This window comes from Aulonocara stuartgranti (genome assembly GCF_965226115.1).
Source record: "Aulonocara stuartgranti genome assembly, chromosome: 20".
Taxonomy (NCBI): Eukaryota; Metazoa; Chordata; class Actinopteri; order Cichliformes; family Cichlidae; genus Aulonocara; species Aulonocara stuartgranti.
The window spans coordinates 27653495-27680776 of record NC_138956.1 but is presented as its reverse complement, the minus strand read 5'-3'; the positions used below and the strand labels follow the sequence as shown (position 1 = coordinate 27680776).

General features: G+C 39.0%; 1 protein-coding gene across 1 annotated transcript; it reads left to right on the top strand.

Annotated features, from left to right (window-relative positions):
• Positions 1 to 3170: 3170 nt before the first annotated feature.
• Positions 3171 to 27078, top strand: LOC309697686 (deoxynucleoside triphosphate triphosphohydrolase SAMHD1-like; the record flags this gene model as incomplete). The annotated part of the gene is made up of 17 exons (XM_082519801.1): positions 3171 to 3217; positions 3376 to 3462; positions 3841 to 4001; positions 4265 to 4437; positions 4840 to 4916; positions 22677 to 23375; positions 23460 to 23560; positions 23719 to 23854; positions 24278 to 24369; positions 24453 to 24571; positions 25543 to 25661; positions 26032 to 26058; positions 26139 to 26210; positions 26442 to 26486; positions 26573 to 26638; positions 26779 to 26883; positions 26995 to 27078. Coding segments are annotated over exons 1-17 (2208 nt in total), but the record flags the coding sequence as incomplete, so codon positions are not given.
• Between the last annotated feature and the right edge of the window lie 204 nt (positions 27079 to 27282).

Below are 27282 nucleotides of genomic sequence, written 5' to 3'. Positions count from 1 at the left end.
AGTGTCTTTTTTGTTTCAAAATAGCTGATAACTATTCGCTTATAGCTGCCAACATCTGCGAACAACTATAGTTCTATAAAGTTGTTCTATATAGTGTGTAACTGTTAATATAGAGCGTTATTAAATTTATTGCTAATGCAATCATATGTCACATTGACATCCCTGGAAATTTTAGATGGTACTTGTTGACCCCTGATTTAAACCGTTTTTAACTCTCAGTGATGCTGCAGTGTTCGTTTGACTTTGGGATATGAAGCCGGCGGTGTTTTGGACCCAGATTACAAGACATTTATACAGCCGTATTTCGCGCATGACTATGAAAGGCGGAAGAGGAAGTAGTTCCTTTGAATGAAGACAATCCGAATGTTATAGTTTCTTTCCACTGTGTTCCTATTAATGACAAACTACAAATTTACCCTAAATTACTAAAAATATCGATATTTTAATGTGAGAATCTATTCTAGAACATAAATGACTGGTATTGGAGGAATCGATATTTCAGGATCGAGCCACACATCACTAGTGTTTTGTACGTGTTTTGGAGTTTATACGTGCTTCTGAGTTTGTATGTGCTTCTGAGTTTTTACGTGTTTTGGAGTTTTTATGCATTTTGGTGTTTTTGCATGCTTCGGAGTTTGAATGTGCTTTGGAGTTTTTATGTGCTTTGTCTCTAGGGGCCACTGTAAATATACTTTTATTTATTTACTCCACATAAAATGTAATAAATAAATCTTATAATACAAAAAACAACTATTTACATTTCAACTTTTAACTATTTAAATTTTCAGCTTTTTCCTTTTAAACAAATTTAAACTGAAACAACACAAAACACTGCAAACCACTACACTGTCCATGTAAAATAAAATATCCTTTAAATTTCCTCTTGGGAAAATACCTTATTTTTATTTAAACAAGTTGCCATTGCCTTTTCAATTAACCGTGGTGAAATCAAAACGTCTGGTGCTTGAGAGCATTTGTGAACGTTACAATATTGTCCAATTAAAAAAAATTACATTTATTAATCATAAATTGGCCTGCACCTGTCATAGATGTCTACATGACATCCAAAAAAATTACCCATTCCAAAGTTGAAATGTTGAACGTCTTATTGACATCCAGGTTGGGGCGTGGTTGAATGCCCAAATTGTAGACCAAGTTTGGGCGTCATACAGATGTCCAGAATTGGTCATGGAATGACAAACCTAATATACAGTGGGGCAAAAAAGTATTTAGTCAGCCACCGATTGCGCAAGTTCCCCCACTTAAAATGATGACAGAGGTCAGTAATTTGCACCAGAGGTACACTTCAACTGTGAGAGACAGAATGTGAAAAAAAAAATCCATGAATTCACATGGTAGGATTTGTAAAGAATTTATTCGTAAATCAGGGTGGAAAATAAGTATAGGAATAGCAGAATCTGCCTGCAGCACTAAAGGACTCCATGAGAGCATCAGCTCTATCAAATATCAAAAATATTCAAAAGGACAAGGATAAAATATCAGTTAGATTTCCTCGTGGGAAAATACATTCTTTCATTTAAAATTTTCATTTGGGATGAAAGACACGAACGTCATTCAAAGTAAATCATTTGTTAATCGCAAGAAAAACCCTAAGAAATTAATTCCAATCTCCCACTCAAAGATGATAACACAGTATCACTTTCCATGCACTGTTTGTTCTTCTTTTATGCATCTCCATAAGACAACTTTGGCTGTCTAATATGTCATTTTTGTGCTGTTGTCCCTGGTGTGCCTGGTGTCCAAGTAGGGCTGAACGATATATCGCATTTGCGATAATATCGCGACATGATCAAGTGCAATTTTCTAACCGCAAAGGCTGCGATTATACTGCGATTATAAGGCTGTCGAAATTACTACCATATCCCAGAATTCATAGCGCGGCCCAGCCAAACTCCAGTTTCCAGCAATGGCGGCCGCTACTAAGTTTTAAAATTACTCATACTAATCTTTCTGGGTCACAAAATAAACTTTTAACATATTTTCAGGCGAGAAAGTAGTTGTGTAAACATCAAATATCTGCTCGGTTTATCAAGATATCCCATATTTGCAAAAGTGCTTCGACGTTTTCAGAGGCGTCTGCTACCCACCAGCTCGACAGCTAGCCGGGAGCTCGAGGGTTACTGATGCGGCCGAGAACGGCACAACTCCCGGCACATCATTTTCAGATCACCGCGGAGTTTCGCTGCTCGGGTTAAACGTAATATATAAGTCACTTAGACAACCTAAAAATGTTATTGTTGGGCTTTTTTCAGTGTTTTGTTTGTTCGTGAGTAAATCGGTTTGGCTGAGATTAAAGTTATTAGATTAGATAAAATAAAACTTTATTAATCCCCCGGGTGGGTTCCTCCTTGATTTTCACACAGCTGACTAAACGTCAAACAGAAAACTTATTAAACAGAAGTATGAGACAGTCGAGAATTTACACCAGTGTCTGGTTATATTTTAGATAGCAAGAAGCAGACGGCCGAGTTTATTAAACTCCACCGAGACAGCGGTGACGCTAATCAGAACTAGACCGTCCAATTTCACGCCTTTAAACTTTAAAGGCGTGTTTGTGTGTGTGTTTATACAATTGCTATTATGTTTGCACTTTATGTGTAATGTTACTGACTGCAGAGATCAGTAAGATGTGTGTATTTTTTATTTATTAGTTTTATTTATTTAATATTATTTTTTAATTGAATGACTGTCTAGTAGTTCACAGATGTCGAAAAACTGAGTGTGGTAAAGCCACTGATTTTTTTTTAAGTATATTTCTGCAATCTGCACATTGCACTGACTTTCATTTTAATGTTTACACCAGGGTTCCTTGTCAGCACTTTATGCTCAGATGTTTGTAAGCTAAAAATAAACTATTGTGTATGTTCAAATATACTGTTGTGATTGAAGAAGTTAAATAAAAATGTCAGTCATCAATTCATGCATCACCTCATGTCATCATAACAGAGGTCTGTCTTCCAGGAAAGAACAGTTTAAAATTAATGTAATATAGTATTGGCCATACTATATGATGTATTGCTTGTCTTTGTTTAATAATACAGAAGACAAAGACCTTAAAAAATAATCGCATATCGCATCGCAATCGCAATATTGGGGCAAAAAAAAATCGCAATTAGATTATTTTCCATAATCGTTCAGCCCTATGTCCAAGATGAATAAAGTCAACCAAAAGCCGTGCAAAACACCACCCTTTGAGGTACTACTTTATTTCATTGTAGTAGATATAGAGATTACTATGTAAAAAGTAATATGATAGAAGTTGCAATTAAACATTATATATATTGTATATATAACTCTGTCATTTTGGTTTTGTACCTGGTTGTTGTCTTGGTTTTACTAATCAACTTTGTGTAGATAAACCAACCTGACAAGGATGACGATGACACCAACCCTGGCACTTGCAAAATTGCAGTCCAGAAGAACAGCAAAGATTTAAGAAAGGTGATTTAACTTGACTCTTGGTGTTTATCTCACAATAACCGGTTAATTGAAAAAAAATATTCTTATAATCTGGTACAGTATTGAAAATATTCAAAAGGACTGTAACTGTCCATGTAAAATAAAATATCCTTTAAATTTCCTCTTGGGAAAATACCTTATTTTTATTTAAACAAGTTGCCATTGCCACAGTAAAAGGCATGATACTAGAAGATCCTTAGCCTAGCATCAGCCTCAATGCTTACATACCACTGTTTGAAAAACATTAAGTTATATATAAAAGGACTGAGACCTGCTACCTGTTCTTGGGTAAGAGCTGGAAATCGTTTAATTCTTTTTAGTCTTCTTTTGATTGTCGTCTTGTTCTTTTTCTTCACAAAGGTGTTTAATGATCCCATCCATGGCCACATTGAGTTACACCCAGTTCTTGTCAAAATTATAAACACCCCTGAGTTCCAGAGACTACGAAACATCAAGCAACTTGGTGGGGTGTATTTTGTTTATCCAGGAGCATCCCACAACCGCTTTGAACACTCAATTGGGTATGTCCATGGGTTTGCACACATGTAACAAAATTCCAAAACAAGGGACAGACTGGTTTATTGATTGATTGATTGACTGATAATATTTTATATAGCCCAAAGGAGATTTTTTTGATATACTTTAGATCTGATGTGTTTTCAAAGTATTACTTTTTTTTTTTTTACTATTTTTAGCAGTGTAGCAATGTACCAACTGAAAACAATTAATCCAATGCACTAAAGAGTATGTGTATGTGTGTGTGTTCTACCTTTATTCTTTAAAGGGTGGCACATTTAGCAGGTGAGCTTGCAAAAGCTCTGAGGGTAAAGCAGTTGGAGCAGATCAAGGCACTGGAGGAGTTGAAGGATTTAGAGAAGTTAGATGAGTTGAAGGAATCACTCATCAGTGAACAAGATGTCCTCTGTGTGCAGATTGCCGGTCTTTGTCATGACCTAGGTAAGTAATACAAATATTTTATGTATCACAAGTATTATGTTGCAGATGGTCATCATAAGGTGTGATTAAACATGAAACTAAAATGAAACTATCCCCATGTCAAGTATTATGTTGACCTTGACCACTGATGTGACTAGGAATAAAGTCTAAACAGGATGAACATTTAATAGGATAAAATATGATATACACTATACAACAGATGTTTCTCATCTTAATAAAATAAATGCTATCTACGTTTCAGTGTTATACAATATTTCCTTTTAACTAGAAGCTGTTCACTGCACTGCATTCCCATCTATACAAGTACCTGTCTATACTAGTCAGTGTGCAATGACTAATAATAAGTTATCACAAATCACCCTATTGTTCAAATAATTTATATATTTATTTTTTCATATAAAGGGCACGGGCCCTTTTCTCATCTTTTTGATCGGATGTTTATGCCTGAAGCAGACAAAAAAGACAATGGGAAATGGGAGGTAAGTAAATAATAATTGAAAAGGCATAAATAAATTAAACTACAGTAAAAAGTGATCCGAACTTTAGGGGCAATTGATTTTAAACTTTGTAGGAGTACCTGTTCCCCAGTCTTATGGTTCTTATGTTTCTGTTTGACCTGTTAGTTAATATAATGTCTGAGATTCTCTTTAGCTTTTACCTGCTACTCAGTGTTTAACCCTTTAAGACCTACCATCGAACCACGACTGCCAGAGCTTTTAGTCAAGTCAGTCAAGTCAAGTTTATTTATAAAGCACATTTAACAACAACCAAGGCTGACCAAAGTGCTGTACAATACACAAGTACATAAAACACCTCACTGATAAAACAATAAGTTAAAACAGTAAGTTAAACCTTGCTAAAAGCCAATGAGAAGAGGTGAGTTTTAAGAGCAGTTTTAAAAGTTCCTAGGCTTGTGGAGAATCTGATGTGAGGAGGTAAACTGTTCCACAGTCTGGGTGCAGCCACAGCAAAAGCCCTCTCTCCCCTAGTCTTTAATCTGTACCTGGGAACATCTAAAAGCATCAGGTCTGCTGACCTCAAAGATCTCCTGGGGCGATAAATGCTAAGAAGCTCTGCCAGGTAAGGAGGTGCAGTACCGTTAAGAACCTTAAAAACCAGCAGTAAAATTTTAAAATCAATCCTAAAAGCAACTGGGAGCCGGTGGAAAGAGCAGAGGACCGGAGTGATGTGGTCTCTCTTTTTGGAACCAGTCAGCATGTGAGCAGCAGCGTTCTGCACCAGTTGGAGGCGATGCAGACAGGAACGATCTAAACCAGCATAAAGGGAGTTACAGTAGTCCAGCCGTGATGTAATAAAAGCATGGACCACCCTTTCTAGATTGTTCCTGCACAGGTAGGACTTGACTTTAGCTAAAATCCGTAGATGATAAAAAGATCCCTTGACTACAGAGCTGATTTGTTTATCAAATTTAAAAGCACTGTCAAAAGTAACACCGAGGCTCTTAATGGAGGAAGTACATTTGGAAGTTAGGGGTCCCATAAAATCAAAGGAAAGGTTGGGGTCTTTAGGAAGCCCAAACACAATGACTTCAGTTTTACTTTCATTTAGATGTAGGAACTTAAGAGCCATCCAAGTCTTAATGTCAGACAGACAGAAGAATAACGGCTGCAGAGAGTCCTTACAGTCTAACCTCAGAGGGAGGTAGATCTGAATGTCATCAGCAAAGGTGTGGAAGGACACATTATGTTTGCGCAGCACATCGCCCAGAGGGAGCAAATACAGAGTAAACAGCAGGGGGCCTAGAATGGACCCCTGAGGTACACCACAAGTTAAAGGAGCTCTGGGAGATGACAGTTCACCGAGGTGAACAGAAAAACTCCTGTTATCCAGGTAGGACTAGAAAAACTTTAAGACAGTACCTTTCAAACCGACACAGTGTTATATATTATATTATATTTTTTACATACTGTAGTGCCATTTTTGGGAGCATTTCAAGTTGCTGTACACCAAAACAACCATTATAGCCCAAATTTTAATAATATGTATGCATTAAGTGCATAGTAATTACATAAATTGCAAAAAAGTGCAATAAACTACAAAAAAATTGAAAATCGTTTTGGTTTTTTTAACATATATTTCTAGTTAGAGAATTTTAAGAGGCTTATCCCTCAAAACTGTAAATACAAAAAAGTTGCACAAAATAGTTTCCCACCACAGGAAATTTATTTTGAGTGTCTTCATAGTTTTATTTTTGAAATTCACCAATTTTTATATACTGCAGGAAAAACGAAAATAAATATTAAAATGCAAATTTGCAAAAAGAAAATAGTATATGCATCAAAATAAACTATTTCCAGCAGTGGAATTTGACTTCTAAGCATCCCAGAAACGACACAGAAAGTCATAAAGTCAAACATAACTTTTAAAAACACCAGTATAGGCTCATGAGGCCCTGATGGTAAAAAAAAAAAAAACTACATTTCCGCAAAATGACATCACTTCCGGTTTCGGCCAGGTCATGGCGGATATGCGATAGTTCGCGCTGATGGACATAGGAAGTGTTACGAACAGCCGATCAGATCAGCAAAGCTTGTTTCTGTAATATTATGTTTTTGTTGCTGCAAGTGCTTTTTATGTAGTTTTTTCAAAGCTATATGTGGAAGGAAACCGTTACCTAGGACAAACTGATGGCATAAGATATAAGTAAAATTTCTCCGGTTTCATATACAAAAAAAATTATTGCTAGCTTACATGGTTGCAGTGCTACCGGGATTTAAAAATAGTTAAGCAAAACGCAGCGTGCCCGCTCCGACTGGCTTTAAAGGGTTAAGGCTTCGATTTTGGTTTTGGTTTTTTTATTGCATTCTTAGATTCTTGTTTGAAACCTTTATCACTTTACTATGGTAGAGTCTATTTTCTCATTATTATGGTGAGTTTCAGTTTTGTCTTCACTTTGTTATTCCTGCCTCCCCAGTGTTCTTCTTTTACCTTGTTAAGTGTGTGTCTTTTCTCTATTATTTCCTGTTTTACTATGATAGTTAGATAGATGGGTGATAGTATCTCTTGTGCGTTGCTTTGAGTTTAACTTCCCCTATGAGTGTCTTGATTGTCTGTTTTGCCAAGCTTTCTCTACTTCCCTAATCTCCCTTCTTCTATAAACTAAGAGATGATGCAGGGTCTCCTGATCAAACGCTAACTATATGCTCTACAGTCGTGGCCAAAAGTTTTGAGAATCACATAAATATTGGAAATTTGCACTGAAGCACCGCAGCAATTTCCTAATGTTGTAAACCTGCTCAACATTTGGCAATAAAACCCTTTCTGATTCTGATTCTGAATTGAAAAAGTTGCTTCTTAAGTTTTTATAATAGCAATTTGCATATACTCCAGAATGTTATGAAGAGTGATCAGATGAATTGCATAGTCCTTCTTTGCCATGAAAATTAACTTAATCCCAAAAATACCTTTCCATTGCATTTCATTGCTGTCATTCAAGGACCTGCTGAGATCATTCCAGTAATCGTCTTGTTAACTCAGGTGAGAATGTTGAGGAGCACAAGGCTGGAGATCATTATGTCAGACTGATTGGGTTAGAATGGCAGACTTGATATGTTAAAAGGAGGGTGATGCTTGAAATCATTGTTCTTCCATTGTTAAACATGGTGACCTGCAAAGAAAAGCGTGCAGCCATCGTTGCGTTGCATAAAAATGGCTTCACACGCAAGGATATTGTGGCTACTAGTGATGGCCCGCTTGAAGCTGACGCTACGGTGCGTGTGTCAAAAAAATTAACACACTGCTTTAGAAGCACTGTGTTGAAGCTTGATTCGTTTGGCCAGAGTCACGTGATCAGTGACGTCCGAAGCTTCATTTAGAGCCTAACTGCTTCGGCGTCTGATTCAATGGTTTATAAGGAAATGAATCATTCGTGGGATTTGTGGTGTTTTGATGGTGACAGATAGCGAACCACTGATCATTCCACTGAGAGATTTGAAGCCAGCGAGGAATAGACAGGGAAGAAGTCTCATCATGATGAGTAAAGTTTATCTTGCCTGGCTGGGCAGCTCTCTGAGTGCTCAGCACCCCCATATCTCTGATCCTAGAATTGCCCCTGCTGTAGCGTGAGCAATCATAATGAAGCAGTTGGTTTTATTTTGGGGATTCAAGCTGCTCTTCATATTTTTGGCCACCAGATGTCACCAGAGAGGACTGTGTTGAAAAGCTTTGAGTAATGAACCGTTTTTCAATACAAGCTTCAGTGCTTCAGAAAGCTTCATTTGGCCATCACTAGTGGCTACTAAGATTGCACCTAAATCAACAATTTATAGGATCATCAAGAACTTCAAGGAAAGAGGTTCAATTCTTGTTAAAAAGGCTTCAGGGCGTCCAAGAAAGTCCAGCAAGCGCCAGGATCATCTCCTAAAGAGGATTCAGCTGCGGGATCGGAGTGCCACCAGTGCAGAGCTTGCTCACAAATGGCAGCAGGCAGGTGTGAGCGCATCTGCATGCACAGTGAGGCGAAGACTTTTGGAAGATGGCCTCTTGTCAAGAAGGGCAGCAAAGAAGCCACTTCTCTCCCAAAAAAACATCAGGGACAGATTGATCTTCTGCAGAAAGTATGTTGAATGGACTGCTGAGGACTGGGGCAAAGTCATAGTCTCCAATGAAGCCTCTTTACGATTGTTTGGGGCATCTGGAAAAAGGCTTGTCCAGAGAAGAAAAGGTGAGCGCTACCATCAGTCCTGTGTCATGACAACAGTAAAGCATCCTGAGACCATTCATGTGTGGGGTTGCTTTTCATCCAAGGAAGTGGGCTCACTCACAATTTTGCCCCAAAAAACATCCATGAATAAAGAATGGTACCAAAGCACCCTCCAACAACAACTTCTTTCAACAATCCAACAACAGTTTGGTGAAGAACAATGCATTTTCCAGCACGATGGAGCACCGTGCCATGAGGCAAAGGTGATAACTAAGTGGCTCGGGGACCAAAACCAAAACGTTGAAATTTTTGGTCCATGTCCTGGAAACTTCCCAGATCTTAATCCCATTGAGAACTTGTGGTCAATCCTCAAGAGGCAGGTGGACAAACAAAAACCCATTACTTCTGACAAACTCCAAGAAGTGATTATGAAAGAATGGGTTGCGATCAGTTAGGATTTGGCCCAGAAGTTAATTGAGAGGTTGCCCAGTCAAATACAGAGGTCCTGAAAAAGAAGGGCCAACACTGCAAATACTGACTCTTTGCGTAAATGTCATGTAATTGTCGATAAAAGCCTTTGAAGTATGAAGTGCTTGTAATTATATTTCAGTACATCACAGAAACAACTGAAACAAAGATCTAAAAGCAGTTTAGCAGCAAACTTTGTGAAAACTAATATTTGTGTCATTCTCAAAACTTTTGGCCACGACTGTATAGTTAGGGCTGGATCAGGTGACCCTACACCCTCGCTGAATCTGGTACAATGCAGCTAGGCTAGTGGTGGCTTCCCATGATGCACTGAATGTTTCTTCTTCATTCACCTAATTCGCTATGTCTTTATACACCACTCTGCATTTAATCATTGCTATTAATCCCTGGCTCTCTTGCAAAGTGGATCTTTTGCCCTGTCTTCCTCCCCTCACCCCAAAACCGGTTGCAGCAGATGGCTGCCCTATCTGAGCCTGGTTCTGACAGAGATTTCTTCCTATTAATCCCTTAGAGCAGGGGTGTCAAACTCAATTGCACAGGGGGCCAAACCTCAAGGCACACTTTAGGTCGCGGGCCAAACAAGATAAACATTTATTGAACACACTAAAATGATTATTTTTAAACATAAATATGAATTAAAAATAGACAGGAATATTATTCCAGAATAAATAAACTTAAAAAAATAAACTGTAAATATTTTGCTCTTCATAAATATATATCCTGTCAAAATTATGCTAGTTAGAAATATGAACATGCTGCCAAAAAAATGAAAATAAATGAAAGCATACACAAGTTTGGAGCTGCATGTAGACGGAGCTGGGCTTTGCTTCAGGAATGGAACTAATAAACTGTGCGGGCCATTCAGTGTCGTACTTTGCCTTGAGTGTCCCATTACAGTGCAGCTCCATCTGAATCTGCACAGGTGCAGTTTTCACGTAAATGGGTTGTGAAGCAGCTCGAAATTCTCTTTTTGTGCTTCAAAGTCACCAAAGCGCTGAGTAAAATCAGTGCGCTCAGTTTATCAGCAAAGTGCGCATTTGGGAACACTGTTGCGCTGACGTGGTTCAACATTACTTGGCAACAGGGAAAGAGAGGCAAGTTGCACTGGTGCATTTGTGACTGCTTCACTTGAAATGCCTTCACCACATCATACATGCCATGTTCATGAACTGACAGATTTCCCTGCTGAGCTCAAAAACTCAATTGAGAACTTTTCCCCAACTCAGCCAACGGACCTCTGTATGATAAGGAATGTCGGCATTCTCTGAATCTATTTCCTGCATAAAATACTGAAATTGACGGTGATTTAAACCTTTAGTTTGGATAAAATTTACGGTTTGCGTCACGGTGCATGCTCCATTTTTAGCATTTTAATTTTCTTCTATAACTTTTAATTTCTATTGTATTAGCTATATCCTTCTTGTTTTTAATTAATTAAAAATGTTTTCTTGGGAGAAAAAAATAAATAAACTCAATTTAACTGAATTCAAGGAAGCCATGATACAGTGATGTCTCTCCTGTGAGTTGTGTGTTCTTTGCCCCATTTTATTTTTTTTGACTTTGTTTGTTGCACCTTTTGGTGCTTTTTTAAATCCACATTACACAGCAAATCCAGCATGTCCAAATTAACACTGTCGGATTTGATTTCAACACTATTAAAGTGTCTATATGGGTCCACACCAGAGAGTGTTAATTTAACTCTTTTTGGAGAGTTGGTATGTTAACTCTGATTTAGTGTTAAACACCAAATCTGTCTGGAGTTGATAATTTAACACTTGGTGTTAAGAGTTTATATATTAACTCTCAAAGAGTATTTTAGTTTATCTACGCAAGAGTTATCTTCTAATTCATACTAAAAAGTGGGAATTTTACTGTTCTGAACTTCTAGAAATTTATTTTGGAAATAAACATTTACTAAAAAGATGCAACGGTTTTTGAAAAACATTTATTCTGAACTGTGCACCACAATTTCAAAACATTTTCTGAAAGATGTAACAGTATAAATGTTCTCACTTTCATTAGAATTTTGTTTATCAAAAGGTCTGACATAGATGAGCTGGTAAATGCAAATAACAGCATTCTCATCACTTATTTCTTCAATACAATATGCATGTCCTTCATTCATCCCTTTGTGGAACTTCAACGCACTTCTGCTCTCCCCCATAATCCATCTTCACAAGCATATCCTGTGCGGAGATTGAATAAAAATTAGTTGACACTAATTAATGGCACAAATAATCCAGTAAACAATTGGAGCACAGTGAAAAAAAAAAAAAAAGGAATCCTCTTTGAGCCATTACTTGTGTAAAGTATTTTCCCAAAAGACAAAGACACAGGCAACAGGTAATACTGAACTAAATGTAAAACCTCAAACTTTTTCATTTTTACTTAAACCGTGTGCACGAAACTCTGGAGGGATCTATGCTAACGTAGAATCCAGTCAGGACGTCTGCTACTGCTGTTTGCTCGTTTTTTGTTTTTTTTATGGGCGATCGTTTTCAGGCTTCAAGTAGCACCATTATACCAACATTTCACATTCTAGACATTGTTTTAGGTGTATTTGACCAAAGGTTTGACTGAAAATTCACATGCAAGCTTTTTTCAAGGCTGTGGTATTTGCCCACAAACAATACCTTTCAGCTAGCTAAAACAGAATATTATGCTATGACCAAGCAACATGGCTAATGCCTGATCTGATATCCTCGTGTTGGTGTTGTTCCCAGATCATCATACTAAATGTTGTCCCAGGATCAACATTGCAAGTGACCAATCAGAATGTCGTGACGTCATACTTTTGCGACTTCGGGAAAAACCGCCGTAAAACAAAAAACTGTACTTAAGCTGCGAGAAACCGCCTCTGTCCGCCGATCAACGGACCCTGACCCTAACCGTAACTCTTTAATAAACAGTAAGCAGAATTGATATTGTCCTTGCAACATTGGAATTGCACGAATGCACGAATGGCTTGGCTCGCAAAAGAATAACGTCACAACAATGTGATTGGTCACTTGCAATGTTGAACCTGGAACAACATTTTAATGATGATTTGGGAACAACACCAACACGAGGATATCAGATCATCCCTGTTGGTGTCATAGCACCTCTAGGAGTTCAGAGTTAAGAGGTCAAGAGTTAATGTTTCCATTGTAACACCTCCAGATTTGACATAGAAACACTCATTTTTAACACTCGATTTTAACTACTATCATTTTACACCTCAGAGTTACATGAAAAGAATGTGACTCTACTTAGAGTAAAATTAACTCTACTTTTGCAAGAAGACTATTAACACCAAAACATTTAACACTTTTGAATTTGCTGTGTACCTTTATAATCAAAGGTACTTGGTTTTATTTTGTGTCCAGTCTGTTTTTGGGTCGACTCTTAAACTAAAACATAAAACTCAAGTCCCAGGTCTTACTCTCAGGTTGTTTTATAATAACCCTTTGTCTGGACCCTGTGGTGTAAGGGTGCTTTTAATGCTATTTTGATGCTCTTAAGGGTGCAGGGTTGAGGTTGGGTTTAACACAAATCAAATCTTACCGTATCACTGAAAAAGTAATGGAAATGGACTACAATTTATATTGTGGCTTTTCTGACCCAACAGCACTTCACATTACAAGCTGTTTTTCTGTTCAGTGCAAAAACTCAAATAAGCCCAGGTAGAAATAAATACAGAGTAAATATACCTACAATATGAAATTATAGCTACACTGTAAACCCAAAGAAGTTTGCAGAATTTAAAGAAAATTAAGCCAACTGATTGCCTTAAATTTAAGTTGATGAATTTAAAAGTTGAAGGTTATCAGAACTCTAATATTTTGATTACATTTGAAATGTACCTTTTGACTAAAATGAAAGTAAAATATTTAATAACTATATTCAAAAATATTTAGTAACTAGAACTAAAGTTTTTATTTATTTCTCCAATGGGAACTAGCTGACATAACTTAAAAGGACTGAGTGCAACAGTCACTTTTTCAGTTCAGCAAAACTCAGTATTTATTGTTCACTTTTGTAATCCTATTCAATTAAAGAAAAGTCAAAGATCTGAATATTGAAAACTCAAACATGTTACACAAAACGTAAACAATTTGAGGCAACAGACTGCCTCAATCACATTGAGTACTGCTAATTTTAAAAGCTTAAGTACATTTCTCCAGTTCAGTATTTTCTTGACCTCCACCCAAAACACACTGCACTGTTAATATTTAAGAAATAAAATAAGATAAGACTTTATTGATCCCACAACGGGGAAATTTTTGCGTCACCTCAGCTCAAGTACAGATATATGAAGGAAATACAAAAATTCAATTAAGTACAATCAATGAAAAAAAGTAAGATAATACACTATATACAATGGTAGCATACACAGTATGTGATTATGGATATAGTTGGAAATATGGAAGACATAAACTATTTAGCTTGGAAGGTCATGGAAGGTCCATTATGCATGAAGTGGTGACCGTGGATGTTCGCAGTGTCCAGTGACTTATGACATCGTGATTGAGGAGTTATAGATTCTAACTGCTGTTGGGATGAATGATCTGCGAAAGTGCTCCTTCCTGCAGCGAGGGTGTTTCAGTCTCTGACTAAAGGAGCTGCTCAGCCCACTCACATACTCATGCAGTGGGTGATGTGGGTTGTTCATGATGGATGTCAGCTTTACTAACATCCTCCCCTCCCCTCACCAACCACCTCCACAGACTCCAGGGGACATCCCAGCACGGAGCTAGACCTCCGCACCAGTTTGTCAATTCTGCTCCTGTCCCTGTCCGTGCATCCACTCCCCCAGCAGGCCACTGCATAGAAAAGGGCAGATGCTACCACAGTGTCATAGAATGTCCTTAACAGAGTCCTGCAGACTCTGAAGGACCTCAGTCTCCTCAGCAGGTGGAGTCGACTCTGGCCCTTCTTATACAGGACGTCTGTAATTGTAGTCTAGTCCAGTTTATTGTTGAGGTGAACACCCAGGTACTTATAAGAGTCCACTATCTCAATGTCTTTCCCTTGGATGTTCACCGGTGTTGTAGGGGGTGACTTCCTCCTGAAGTCTATGATCATCTCCTTTGTCTTGCCGGCGTTGATTTGGAGTACGTTGGTCTCACACCAGCCAACAAAGTCACTGATGACCCCCCTGTATTCCTGATCATTCCCGTCTGATACGCATCCAGTGATGGCTGTATCATCTGAGAACTTCTGTATATGGCAATCAGCCGAATTATAACAGAAGTCTGAAGTGTAAAGGCTGAACAGGAAAGGTGAGAGAACCGTGCCCTGTGGTGCCCCCGTGCTGCAGATTACCACCTCGGACACACAGTCATGGAGCCTCACATACTGTGGTCTGTTGGTAAGGTAGTCGATGGTCCATGCAGTCAGCTTTTTGCCTACTCCGGCTCCCTCCAGCTTCCCTCTCAGTAGTGCAGGTTGGATGGTGTTGAAAGCACTGGAGAAGTCAAAAAACATGATCCTCACAGTGCTCCCCGCCTGCTCTAAGTGAGAGAGGGATCGGTGTACCAGGTAGATGACAGCGTCATCCACCCCAATTCCAGAACGGTAGGCGAACTGCAGGGGGTCCAACACTGAGCCCACCAGTGGCTGAAGGTGGTGCAGGATGAGCCTTTCCATGGTCTTCATCAGATGAGAAGTCAAGGCAACAGGCCTGAAGTGGTTGGGCTCCCTGGAGTGTGCGATTTTTGGCACCGGAACCACACAGGAAGTCTTCCACAGTTCAGGAACCCTCTCCAGACTCAGGCTCAGGTTGAAGATGTACAGGGCCACCTGACAGAGCTGGTCTGCACAGTCCCTGAGCAGTCTGGAGCAGATTCCATCCGGACCTGCTGCCTTCCTTGCCTTCGTCCTCTTGAGCTGATTTCTCACCTGATCAGCTGTGAAGTAGATATGAGGCTGGGCTGGAGTGGGGGGTGGGGGTCGCTTTGTTGTGGATAGATGTGTGGATAGGGGTGAAGCAGGGTTGTGGTGAGAGGAGAGCTCAGGTGACAATGGCATTACTAAAATAAGTAATTTTAAAAAGAATATCAGATGCTAAGGACGACATGTGTACTTTTGAATGTCTCAATAGCAGATTTGATTAATTACACCATGAACTGTTAAACTCTTAAATGTTAAATTCTAAAATGTACATATACCACTGTCCTTCTTCTAGTCCAGTTATTTCAACAACAAACGAAAACAAATAACAAAAAACAAAACAGATACTGTGCTCTGATACAGTTTACCAGCACCCAGACTACTGTACTCTGAATAAACACAATGTTATGTGCCTTAGTAATAATTGTGATCAAAGGTGTAGTGAATAGATGACTACAAGCAGTATTACTTCTTGGGAGACCTCCAGACACTTTGAAGACATTTACAGGCTGATAATGAACTGGGTCATTCTCATGGATTACTATAACGAGGGCCACAGCATCATCTATGATCTGGTTTATCAGAATTGACGGCTGTCAATTTTGTCATGGACGCTACTGGACATGCTCTGTTTGAACCCCTTGGAGCTCTGAGTACACTTACATTGGAGAAGTAAAAAAATGAAATACAGCAAAACTACTCAGTTAAATTAATTTTGAAACTGACTATGATTAAGTAATTGTTATGGCTCTCTTCTATACAGTTATATTTGTTCCTCCATTTAAATGTAAGGGATACTTCAAGTGTTGTCCAGCCAGTATCTTTGCTCTGGTGAGAACAAGAATCTATGTTGCTCATTAAAGTGACTAAGGTGGCTAGCACATTTGGATTCTGGTAATTAGACATTCTTGCAAAAGACAAACAAGGATTCTGACTTTGAAAAGGCAGATGTGCAGCAATATCCAAGTGACTTCTTGAGTCTCACCTGACTGCTGGTTTCCCCAACAACAGTACGTTATCATAATTACTGAAAATCGACAAACAATGGGCTGTGAGGACCGTTTCTTGATCATTAATATGGCCAATTGTCATGACTATTGATCAACAACCATGCACTGACAGTCACTGCCGTCTTAACAAAAGTACAGGTAACATTTAAAATCTTAAATACACTTTAGAAATGAAATTTATTCAACAGTGTTTCAAACCACTAACTTCATACTTCCACACCTTTATTAATTTTACTTGCCTGGAGGTGTCTCTCCCCCCCCAACCAAATGAAATATAATTTTATAATTAATTATAAATATAATAGTTGGTGTAATTAAAACATTTAACACTTGAAATAGTTAGATTTAGAATGATTGTCTTATCCACAATAATAGAATGCACTTTAGGATATGATGTTTGAAAGCTAACACTGCTGTATCACTCATACTTGCCAACCTTGAATTAGGGAGACATTCAAAAGTGAAGGGGGTAGGTATACATATACGTATACATACACATATACAAAAAAATTGAATTTTACAGTGTTTATTTATTTAAAATTATTTATTTAAAGTAATGGCCTGTAAATGGCCTGTATTTATATAGCGCTTTACTAGTCCCTAAGGACCCCAAAGCGCTTTACATATCCAGTCATCCACCCATTCACGCACACATTCACACACTGGTGATGGCAAGCTACATTGTAGCCACAGCCACCCTAGGGCGCACTGACAGAGGCGAGGCTGCTGGACACTGGCGCCACCGGGCCCTCTGACCACCACCAGTAGGCAACGGGTGAAGTGTCCTGCCCAAGGACACAACGACCGAGACTGTCCAAGCCGGGGCTCGAACCGGCAACTTTCCAATTACAAGGTAAACTCCCAACTCTTGAGCCACAATCACCCCAAGTAAGTTAAATGTCACCGTTATTACTGTCCCCCAGCCACGGCTGTCCAAATTCAGAGGTTGCATCCACCTGAGGACCCAGCCTTCGTGGTCTAAGTGGGCCAGTTCCTCTGACAGCCGGGTAGGCCGGAAGTGAGCGACTGTGACGGTGTAGCCTTCAGAATTACGCCACGAGCTCTCTCGGTGGAGTGAAACTGCGTCTGCTCCATGCTATCTAAATATAACCGGATGCTGGCGTAAATTCTCGACCATCTCACACTTCTGTTTAATCACCGGTTGGGGTGAGAGAAGGAAGACAGGATAAAAGACATGCTGTGAAAGAGAGACAGAGGTTAATAACAGATATGATTCAATGCAGCGCGGTCTATTAACACAGTGAGTGAGAAAGGTGACTGGAAAGGAAAAACTAAATGCATCATGGGAATCCCCGGCAGCCTACATCTATTGCAGCATAACTAAGGGAGGATTCAGGGTCACCTGGTCCAGCCCTAACTATATGCTTTAGCAAAAAGGAAAGTTTTAAGCCTCATCTTGAAGGTAGAGATAGTGGCTGTCTCCCGAATCCAAACTGGAAGCTGGTTCCACAGAAGAGGGGCCTGAAAACTGAAGGCTCTCCCTCCCATTCTACTTTTAAATACTCTAGGAACAACAAGTAGGCCTGCAGTGCGAGAGCGAAGTGCTCTAATAGGGTGATATGGTACTACAAGGTCATTAAGATAAGATGGGGCCTGATTATTTAAGACCTTGTATGTGAGGAGCAGGATTTTGAATTCAATTCTGGATTTAACAGGAAGCCAATGAAGGGAAGCCAAAACAGGAGAAAAATGCTCTCTCTTTCTAGTCCCTATCAGTACTCTTGCTGCAGCGTTTTGGATTAACTGAAGGCTTTTCAGTGAGTTTTTTGGACATCCTGATAATAATGAATTGCAGTAGTCCAGCCTGGAAGTAATAAATGCATGAACTAGTTTTTCAGCGTCACTCTGAGAGAGGATATTTCTAACTTTAGAGATGTTGCGCAAATGGAAGAAAGCAGTCTTACATATTTGTTTAATATGTGCGTTGAAGGACATGTCCTGGTCAAAAATGACTCCAAGGTTCTTCACAGCGTTACTGGAGGCCAAGGTAATGCCATCCAGGGTAAGAATCTGGTTAGATACCATATTTCTAAGATTTTCAGGGCCGAGTACAATAACCTCAGTTTTATCTGAATTAAGAAGCAGAAAGTTAGCGGCCATCCAGGTCTTTATGTCTTTAAGACATTCCTGCAGTTTAACTAGTCGGTGTGTGTTATCTGGCTTCATAGATAGATAGAGCTGGGTGTCATCAGCATAGCAGTGAAAATGTATGCTATGTCTTCTAATGATGCTGCCTAGGGGAAGCATGTATAGTGTAAACAGAATTGGTCCTAGCACCGAACCCTGTGGAACTCCATAATTAACCTCAGTGTGTGAAGAGGACTCTCCATTTACATGTACAAATTGGAGTATGATACAAACCACTGCAGCGCAGTACCTGTAATACCTACAGCATGTTCTAATTGCTGTAATAGGATATTATGGTCAACAGTATCAAATGCTGCACTGAGGTCTAGCAGGACAAGTACAGAGATGAATCCACTGTCAGAGGCCATGAGAAGATCATTTGTAACCTTCACTAAAGCTGTTTCTGTGCTGTGATGAGCTCTGAAACCTGACTGAAACTCTTCAAATAAACAATTCCTCTGCAGATGATCTGTTAGCTGTTTGACAACTACTTTTTCAAGGATTTTTGATATGAAAGGAAGGATGGAGATTGGCCTATAATTAGATAAGACTGCTGGGTCTAGAGATGGCTTTTTGAGTAAAGGTTTAACTACAGCCAGCTTGAAGGCCTGTGGTACATAGCCGATTATTAGAGATAGGTTGATCATATTTAAGATCAAAGAATTAATTAATGGCAGGACTTTGCAGTTTTGTAGGAATGGGGTCTAAAAGACACGTTGATGGTTTGGAGGAAGTAATTTTTAAAGTTAACTCAGAAAGATCAATTGGTGAAAAAGAGTCTAACTTAACATCAATGGTACTAAAAGTAACTGTAGATAATATTACATCTGTGGGATGATTATTGGTAATTTTTTCTCTAATGATAAAAATTTTATTTGTGAAGAAGTTCATGAAGTCATTACTACTTAATGTTAAAGGGATGGTTGGCTCAATAGAGCTCTGACTTTTTGTCAGCCTGGCTACAGTGCTGAAGAGAAACCTGGGTTTTTTTTTTTATACATCTTTTACATTTTGAGAGAAGCCAATTGAGTCTAATAACAGATCAAATGCCATGTTGAGGCTGTCATTTTTAGCATCTACATGGATGTTAAAATCACCCACAATAATTATTTTATCTGAGCTGAGAACTAAATAAGATAAAAAGGCTGAGAAATCAGACAAACTCTGTGTAAGGCCCAAGTGGACGATAGATGATAACAAATAAGACTGGTTTCTGAGTTTTACAGCTGGGGTGGACAAGGCTAAGCATCAGGATTTCAAATGAATTAAAAGTCTGTCTTGGTACTTTGTTAATTAATAGGCTGGTGTGAAAAATTGCTGCCACACCGCCCCCTCTGCCTGTGCTTCGAGATTTCTGGTAGTTAGAATGACTCGGGGGTGTTGATTCATTTAAACTAACATAATCATCCTGTTGCAACCAGGTTTCTGTAAGGCAGAGTAAATCGATTTGTTGATCAATTATTAAGTCATGTACTAACAGAGACTTGGAGGAGAGAGACCTAATATTTAATAATCCACATTTCACTGTTTTACTCTTTGGTTCAGATGTGGATACTGTATTGTTCTTTCTTTGTGATTGTTTATGTTTAAGTTGTTTATTGCTGGTTTTTAGTTTGTTTTTTGTCTTTTTGGGAGCTGACACAGTCTCTATGGAGATGGGTTTTTGGGGGGGTAGCAGGAGGAGAGAAGCTGCAGAGAGGCGTGTAAGACTGCAACTCTGCTTCCTGGTCCCAACTCTGGATAGTCATATTTTGGGGGGTTTAATAAATTTGTCCATATTTCCAGAAATGAGAGCTGCTCCATCCTGTCACGGTCCGCTGTGACAGACCGTGTGGAGAGTGCATGGAGGACTCAGGTGCAGACAAAAGTGACACGGGAGTGAACTTTAAACAAAAGCGAGCCTTTTATTGTGGCTGGTAACGCAAGAGAAACAAACCAGAATAAGGGCAGCACAAAAGCAATAACTAAACAGAAACCTAAACTGGGAATGAACTAAGGTAAGGCTATGATTTAGAATACAAAGGTCTGGGCATGGAAACACGGAGGGTGGGAACACAGACGACGCGACACAGACTGTATGAAACACAGAGACTAAATACACATGAGGGATGATCAGGGGAAGTGGATGCACACGGGGAACACAGGTGACACTGATAATCATAACAAGACACGGCAGGAGTGAACGTAACACTGATGGGAGATGGGCAAAGTAAAACAGGAAGTACACAGAGGTTCAAACAGGAGGAGAGAGAGCACGGGGAGAACGCAGACATAACGGGCTGGGGAAAACATAGAATAAAACACAAAGAGAGACGAGGGCTCATAAATACACAGAGGGGCACACAGGGGGTAAGAGTCACGAAGGGAAAACACATAAGGAACAACGTAACAGATCAACCCAGGAAGCATGGCCTAAATAAAGAACAAAATACAAAAATACATGAAAACTAAGAATACTGGGCCCACATGGCCCAGGACCATGACACCATCCAAAGTGGGATGGATGCCGTCTCTCCTAACAAGACCAGGTTTTCTCCAGAAGGTTTGCCAATTATCTATGAAGCCCACATCGTTTCTGGGACACCACTCAGACAGCCAGGAATTTAAGGAGAACATGCGGCTAAACATGTCACTCCTGGTCTGATTGGGGAGGGGACCAGAGAAAACTACAGAGTCCGACATTGTTTTGACAAAGTTGCACACCGATTCAATATTAATTTTAGTGACCTCCGTTTGGCGTAACCGGGTGTCATTACTGCCTACGTGAATTATGATTTTACTGAATTTACATTTACCCTTAGCCAGCAGTTTTGAATTTCCTTCAATGTCTCCTGCTCTGGCCCCTGGAAGACAATTGACTATGGTTGCCGGTGTCTCTAGCTTCACATGTCTGAGAACAGAATCACCAATTACCAGAGTTTGAACCCCGGCGGGTGTGTCGCCGAGTGGGGAAAAACAGTTGGACACATGAAAAGGTTGGTGGTGTACCTGGGGCTTCTGTTTAGGACTATGCTTCCTCCTCACCGTCACCCAGCCACCCTCTTTCCCCAGCTGCTTGGGGTCTGCCGGGGAACAGCTAGTGGGGCCTACGCTTTCTTTGGCTGCACCAGCTACAGGGGCCTGGCTAGCTACGGCTGAATGAAGGGTGCGAAGCCGAGTCTCCAATTCAGTAATCCTGGCCTCCAGAGCTGCAAATATGCTACATTTGTTACAGATATCATTACTGCTAAAGGAGGCCTAGGAGTAACTAAACATCTGACACAATGAGCAAGAAAGTGCAGGAGGGACAGGTGAAGTAGCCATGGTGCTAACGAGTCGGCTATGAGCTAAGCTAAGCTAGCGAAACAGTACAGAGACAGTGAGTGAATTCTTTGGCTATAAATTAGGTGGTGACTACACAGAAAGTGTGCTTCGGATGAAGCACGTGAAGATTGTATTTAATTTAATTAATTAAATTGCTAAGCAGATAAGCTACTCAGAAACACCACTGTGTTTGAGCAGGAACAGGAAGTAATACTCTACCACAGAGCGAGCGAATACCAAGTGACTGTAAACTATACAATACATATTATGCATTTCAGATTGCTCAAATTAAATCATGTACATTACAAATCTCGTTCCCCTGTTGACTGTAGCTAGAACTATTCGTCTTTGTACAATTTAACCATGTTTTTCTCTCCCTTTTCTCCGTTAGCAGTAGTTTACCGTTTTTTTTGCGTCTTTTTTGTACATCAAGCTAGTGGGATGTGAGATGTAGGGATATGGTTTTTTAATTTTGTTGTCTGGGTGGAAATTCAGGAGATTGGTGGCTCCGGGAGATTTTCGGGAGGGGCACTGAAATTCGGGATTCTCCAGGAAAAATCGGGAGGGTTGGCATGTATGGTATCACTTAAGCCATCTTATTTTGTATTGCTTTAAATTCAGCGTTTGTACATCAGCTTTGTAAAGCAAATTGGGACTTTTTTTTTAAATGTGCGATTAAAAACAACATTTGCATGCTTGCTTTTTTTCACTTTGATCCTGTCGCCACTAAAGCACCTGTCTGTGTATTCTTGTAGCATGAGGATGCCTCTATTAATATGCTTGATCGCCTACTGGAACAAAAAAATGGCCTGAAGAAAATGATGAAGGAGTATGGACTGAAAATAGAAGAAAAAAGTTATCCTGACCGGGTGTTCATTGAAGAACTGATTAAAGGACGTCCGAAGAAGGAATCAGATCAGGATGGAAAATCTCAGGAGAAGGAACCAGATCAGGATGAAAAATCTCAGGAAAAGAAACCAGATCAGGATGGAAAATCTCAGGAGAAGGAACCAGATCAGGATGAAAAATCTCAGGAAAAGAAACCAGATCAGGATGGAAAATCTCAGGAGAAGGAACCAGATCAGGATGGAAAATCTCAGGAGAAGGAACCAGATCAGGATGGAAAATCTCAGGAGAAGGAACCAGATCAGGATGGAAAATCTCAGGAGAAGGAACCAGATCAGGATGAAAAATCTCAGGAAAAGAAACCAGATCAGGATGGAAAATCTCAGGAGAAGGAACCAGATCAGGATGAAAAATCTCAGGAAAAGAAACCAGATCAGGATGGAAAATCTCAGGAGAAGGAACAAGATCAGGATGAAAAATCTCAGGAAAAGAAACCAGATCAGGATGGAAAATCTCAGGAGAAGGAACCAGATCAGGATGAAAAATCTCAGGAAAAGAAACCAGATCAGGATGGAAAATCTCAGGAGAAGGAACAAGATGAGGATACGGTACTGATCAGTTGTGTGAATTCACAATCATCGCTGCTGCAGAAGTGAGAATCTAATGCTTCTAGTCTGGCTTTATCTCCACAGTGGGAGTATAAAGGTCGAACAAAGGAAAAATCCTTTCTCTATGAAATTGTGGCAAACAAGGAAACCGGGATTGATGTTGACAAGTTTGACTACTTTGCCAGGTGAAGCGTGCTTTACAAAAGAAAAATTCAATTTTTGTAGTAGACTTAGTGGTTCTTTGAAGAGTTTACCACAAGCTTTTTTTGTTGGTTTGTTAGTTTGCTTGCTTGTTTGATGTTTGTTTGTTTTTTTAATTCACATTTCCTCTCTCCCATCTCAGGGATTGCCACCACCTGGGCATCCGGAACAACTTTGACCATCAACGCTTCATTATGTTTGCCAGGGTGTGTGATGTGGAGGAGGAGGATGGGAGCAAAAAGAAAACAAAAATTAAGCACATTTGCTCTAGAGACAAGGTATTGACCTCTGCTTTTTTTTTTAAATCAATTTTTAAGGAAAACTATATTTCAGTTCAGTTCAGTTCATTTTTATTTCAAACATTTCAAACATGTGCCTTCACAATCATTACAAAATATCATTCCATTATTTGTTTGAAAAGGAGTAGGCTGAAGTATTTACTTATTTGTCCCTACCCCCTCAAGTTTTACCTCTCATTCATTTAATTTTTTTTTGTCTTAAATTAAACAAACAACATATGAAACATATAAACATATGAAGTAAAACAAAACATAACATACATAAATCAAAAACAAGAAATTAGCAAGCCCCACCACAGTATAGTTTCTTTCATATGAAAAATACAGAATGTGTATATTTGCAGATACACAAGTTACACAAGTTATATATGAGTAGCTATAACTAAACTATGCTGTCAACAGGAAGTGGCAAATCTGTATGACATATTCCAACAAAGGCACTCTATCCACAGAAGAGCCTGCAAGCACAAGATAGCGTTGGCTGTAGAAATTATGTGAGTGTACTCAAAATACTAGCACAAAATTTAGCTTGTTTGCAGTGTGCCACTAAAGTCATATGTTGGGTCATTATTTCCAGGATCAAAGATGCCCTCGTGCTAGCAAATGAGGTTCAAGAAATGCATATTGAAACTTCAAATGCTACGTTTTCTCTCTCTGAAGCCAAAGACAACATGGAGGCATACATGAAGCTGACAGGTAGTGGCTTTGATCTGTGTTGTGTATAAATTACAAATTGTCTTTACATGCATTTTTTTTTTTACCTATAAAAGTTTTTATTTATCTCATTCAGTTTATTTCAGATAAACTAAATACAGATATGAATTGGGAAAGATTATGGACAACACACAAATAGGACTATGTTCCTTTTGACTGACATTTTTGAAACAATTTAACTGTATATTTATTTAACCTCCTAGGACCTGGCGTCCACATATGTGGACATCACATTTTGGGTTATTTAGACCAAAATACTCAATTTTGCTCTAGAGGGGCCTGATATCCACTTACGAGGACATTATACTGCTACTGTTCTATTGAAATTTCAAACGAATATCCTCATATGTGGCTCTCATTTTTCTTAGAAACAAAAATCAGGTTAAAAAATAAATAAATCTGGTAATTCTTTGTTTTTACATTCATCAGGCCCCAATATGCCCAAATATCAAAGAGAAATTAAAACGCATGCCGTGGAAGAGTTCAGGTCTTACGGTGTGTTCACACCGAACGTGATAGACGCGACCAAAACGCGCCAGACGCGTGCAAATTTGCACCTCAACACGTGTGCAACGCGAATTAGACGCACGTCAAATGCGCCAGTCACGCTACTTTGACGCGTGTTTGACGCGTTTTCGCAACGCTAATCTGCTCCTGAATTTTCGCAGGACCCCCAGTCGCAGGTCATCACGCTTCTCCATTGACTTTACATGTAAACCTGACGCTCTGGTCGCGTCTATCACGTTCAGTGTGAACACACCGTTAGGAGGTTAAACTACTGTTCTCTGCAGAGGGGCTTTACTCTATTACACTATATTTAGTAATGTTTGCTATAATAATACAGTTGGTTTTTTGTGATATAAGTTTGTGTAAATAACTTTGTAAGATGAATTTTATTGTTTTATCTTGTTTGAACTGTCTTAACTTCCAATTTATTTCTGTTTACTCTGTAGATCATGTGATAGAAAAAATACTCAACTCTACTTCTACTTCAGATAAGTTGAAGAAGGCAAGGAAGATTCTAAAGAGGGTCATGGATCGAGACCTGTACTACTGTGTGGGTCAGGCCACGGTAAGCAATTATGTTTTTATGTGCCTGTATTACAAGTCAAGTATTCACACTGAATGGGATCCATTGACAGAGAAAGGGAGGGAGGAAGCACAGAACCTGAGCTTAGAATGCATGCAATACTACTTTCAAAGAGTCAATTTTCCATGCATGTACTAAAATACCAAGCTGTTAATGTATATCTGAAGAAAGAATATATCTGAAGAAAGTTTTGGAACAGCTCATATTTGATGGGTGAGAAATATTGTGTTTGAAGCAGAGAAATTAAGAAACATAGATTCTTTAAACATTTGGTTTGATGTGATCATGCTTGCTGTGTTTTTTCAGTACTGACTAAATCCTTTTCTTCCCCCTCCCACTTTTTCAATACAAGAAAAAAGACCAATTGGACATATCAGAGGTAAGTATGAGAACAGCTTAAAAAAACAATATTAACAAAACAATAATAATAAGACACATGTTTTGACCTCCATCCTTCAGGAGAAGAAGAAAAGTTTAAAAGAACTGTTCAAGGACGTTCCTGGGGTCGATAAGAATGAGTTTGTGATTATTGTGAGTTTTATTAATTTGTGAACCTTTCTTAAAATATTAATTTTTGTTGTTGATTTTTTTAAGATGTTTCCAACCCCCACTGGGCAATTATTTCATGTGAATATGAACATAGTCCTCCCTGTAGCTTTTCATTTTAGGTTGTGCCTTTGGTTTGATGTTATCATGCTTGCTGTGCATTTTCAGTACTGAATAAATCTTTTTCTTCTCCCTCCCACTTCCCCCCTTTCTCAGCTCAAGGAAAAATACAACAAGGAAGGAAAAAAGGAAAAAATGAAGGTAAGAATGAGAGCAGCTCAAAAACAAGATTAACAAAACAATAATAAAAATGCACATTCTGTCCTATTATCTCCTTCATTGTTCAGGAGTTGAAGGCAGATTTGACAAAAAAACTGGATGAAAAGTGTCCTGGGGGAAATTTTGAAGTCATTGTGAGTTTTATTGATTAATAACTTTTCTTAAAATCTGGATTTTTTTCCCCGAATGTATTTAAAATATGTGTGCAACCTCCACTGGGCCAATATTTATATGTGGATATAAACACAGGCTTCTCTGTAAAATTTTATTTTAGCCTGTCACTTTTGACTATGGGATGAACACTGAGGACCCCATCAGTAAAGCATTTTTCTATCGCAAGGATAACCCTGACAAAGGAATCCCAATCTCCAAATCAAAGGTGAGAACTACAGCCTTTATTTCTATGTGCTGTGTTCTTTTTTTATGCATCTCCATAAGAAAACATTGGCTGTGTAATACGTAATTTATATGCTGCTGTGCCTGATGTCAGGTGTCGAAGCTTCTCCCAGAGCGCTTTTCTGACGAGACACTTAGGGTTTACTGGAAGAACCGTAAATCAGAATCAGACTCAGAATCAGAATCAGAAGACATAGAAAAGAAAGAAAACGATATCAAGAAAGCTTTCAAGGACTGGTGCAAGGACTATGGCTTTGAGGTACTACTTACTTTATTCTATTTAATTGCTTTGATCAGCATTACTACATAATAAGCAAAATGATGTGAGTGTAAGTAGGAAAACTGTCTATCTTGTCAGATCCCTGAGTTCAGATTACACTTC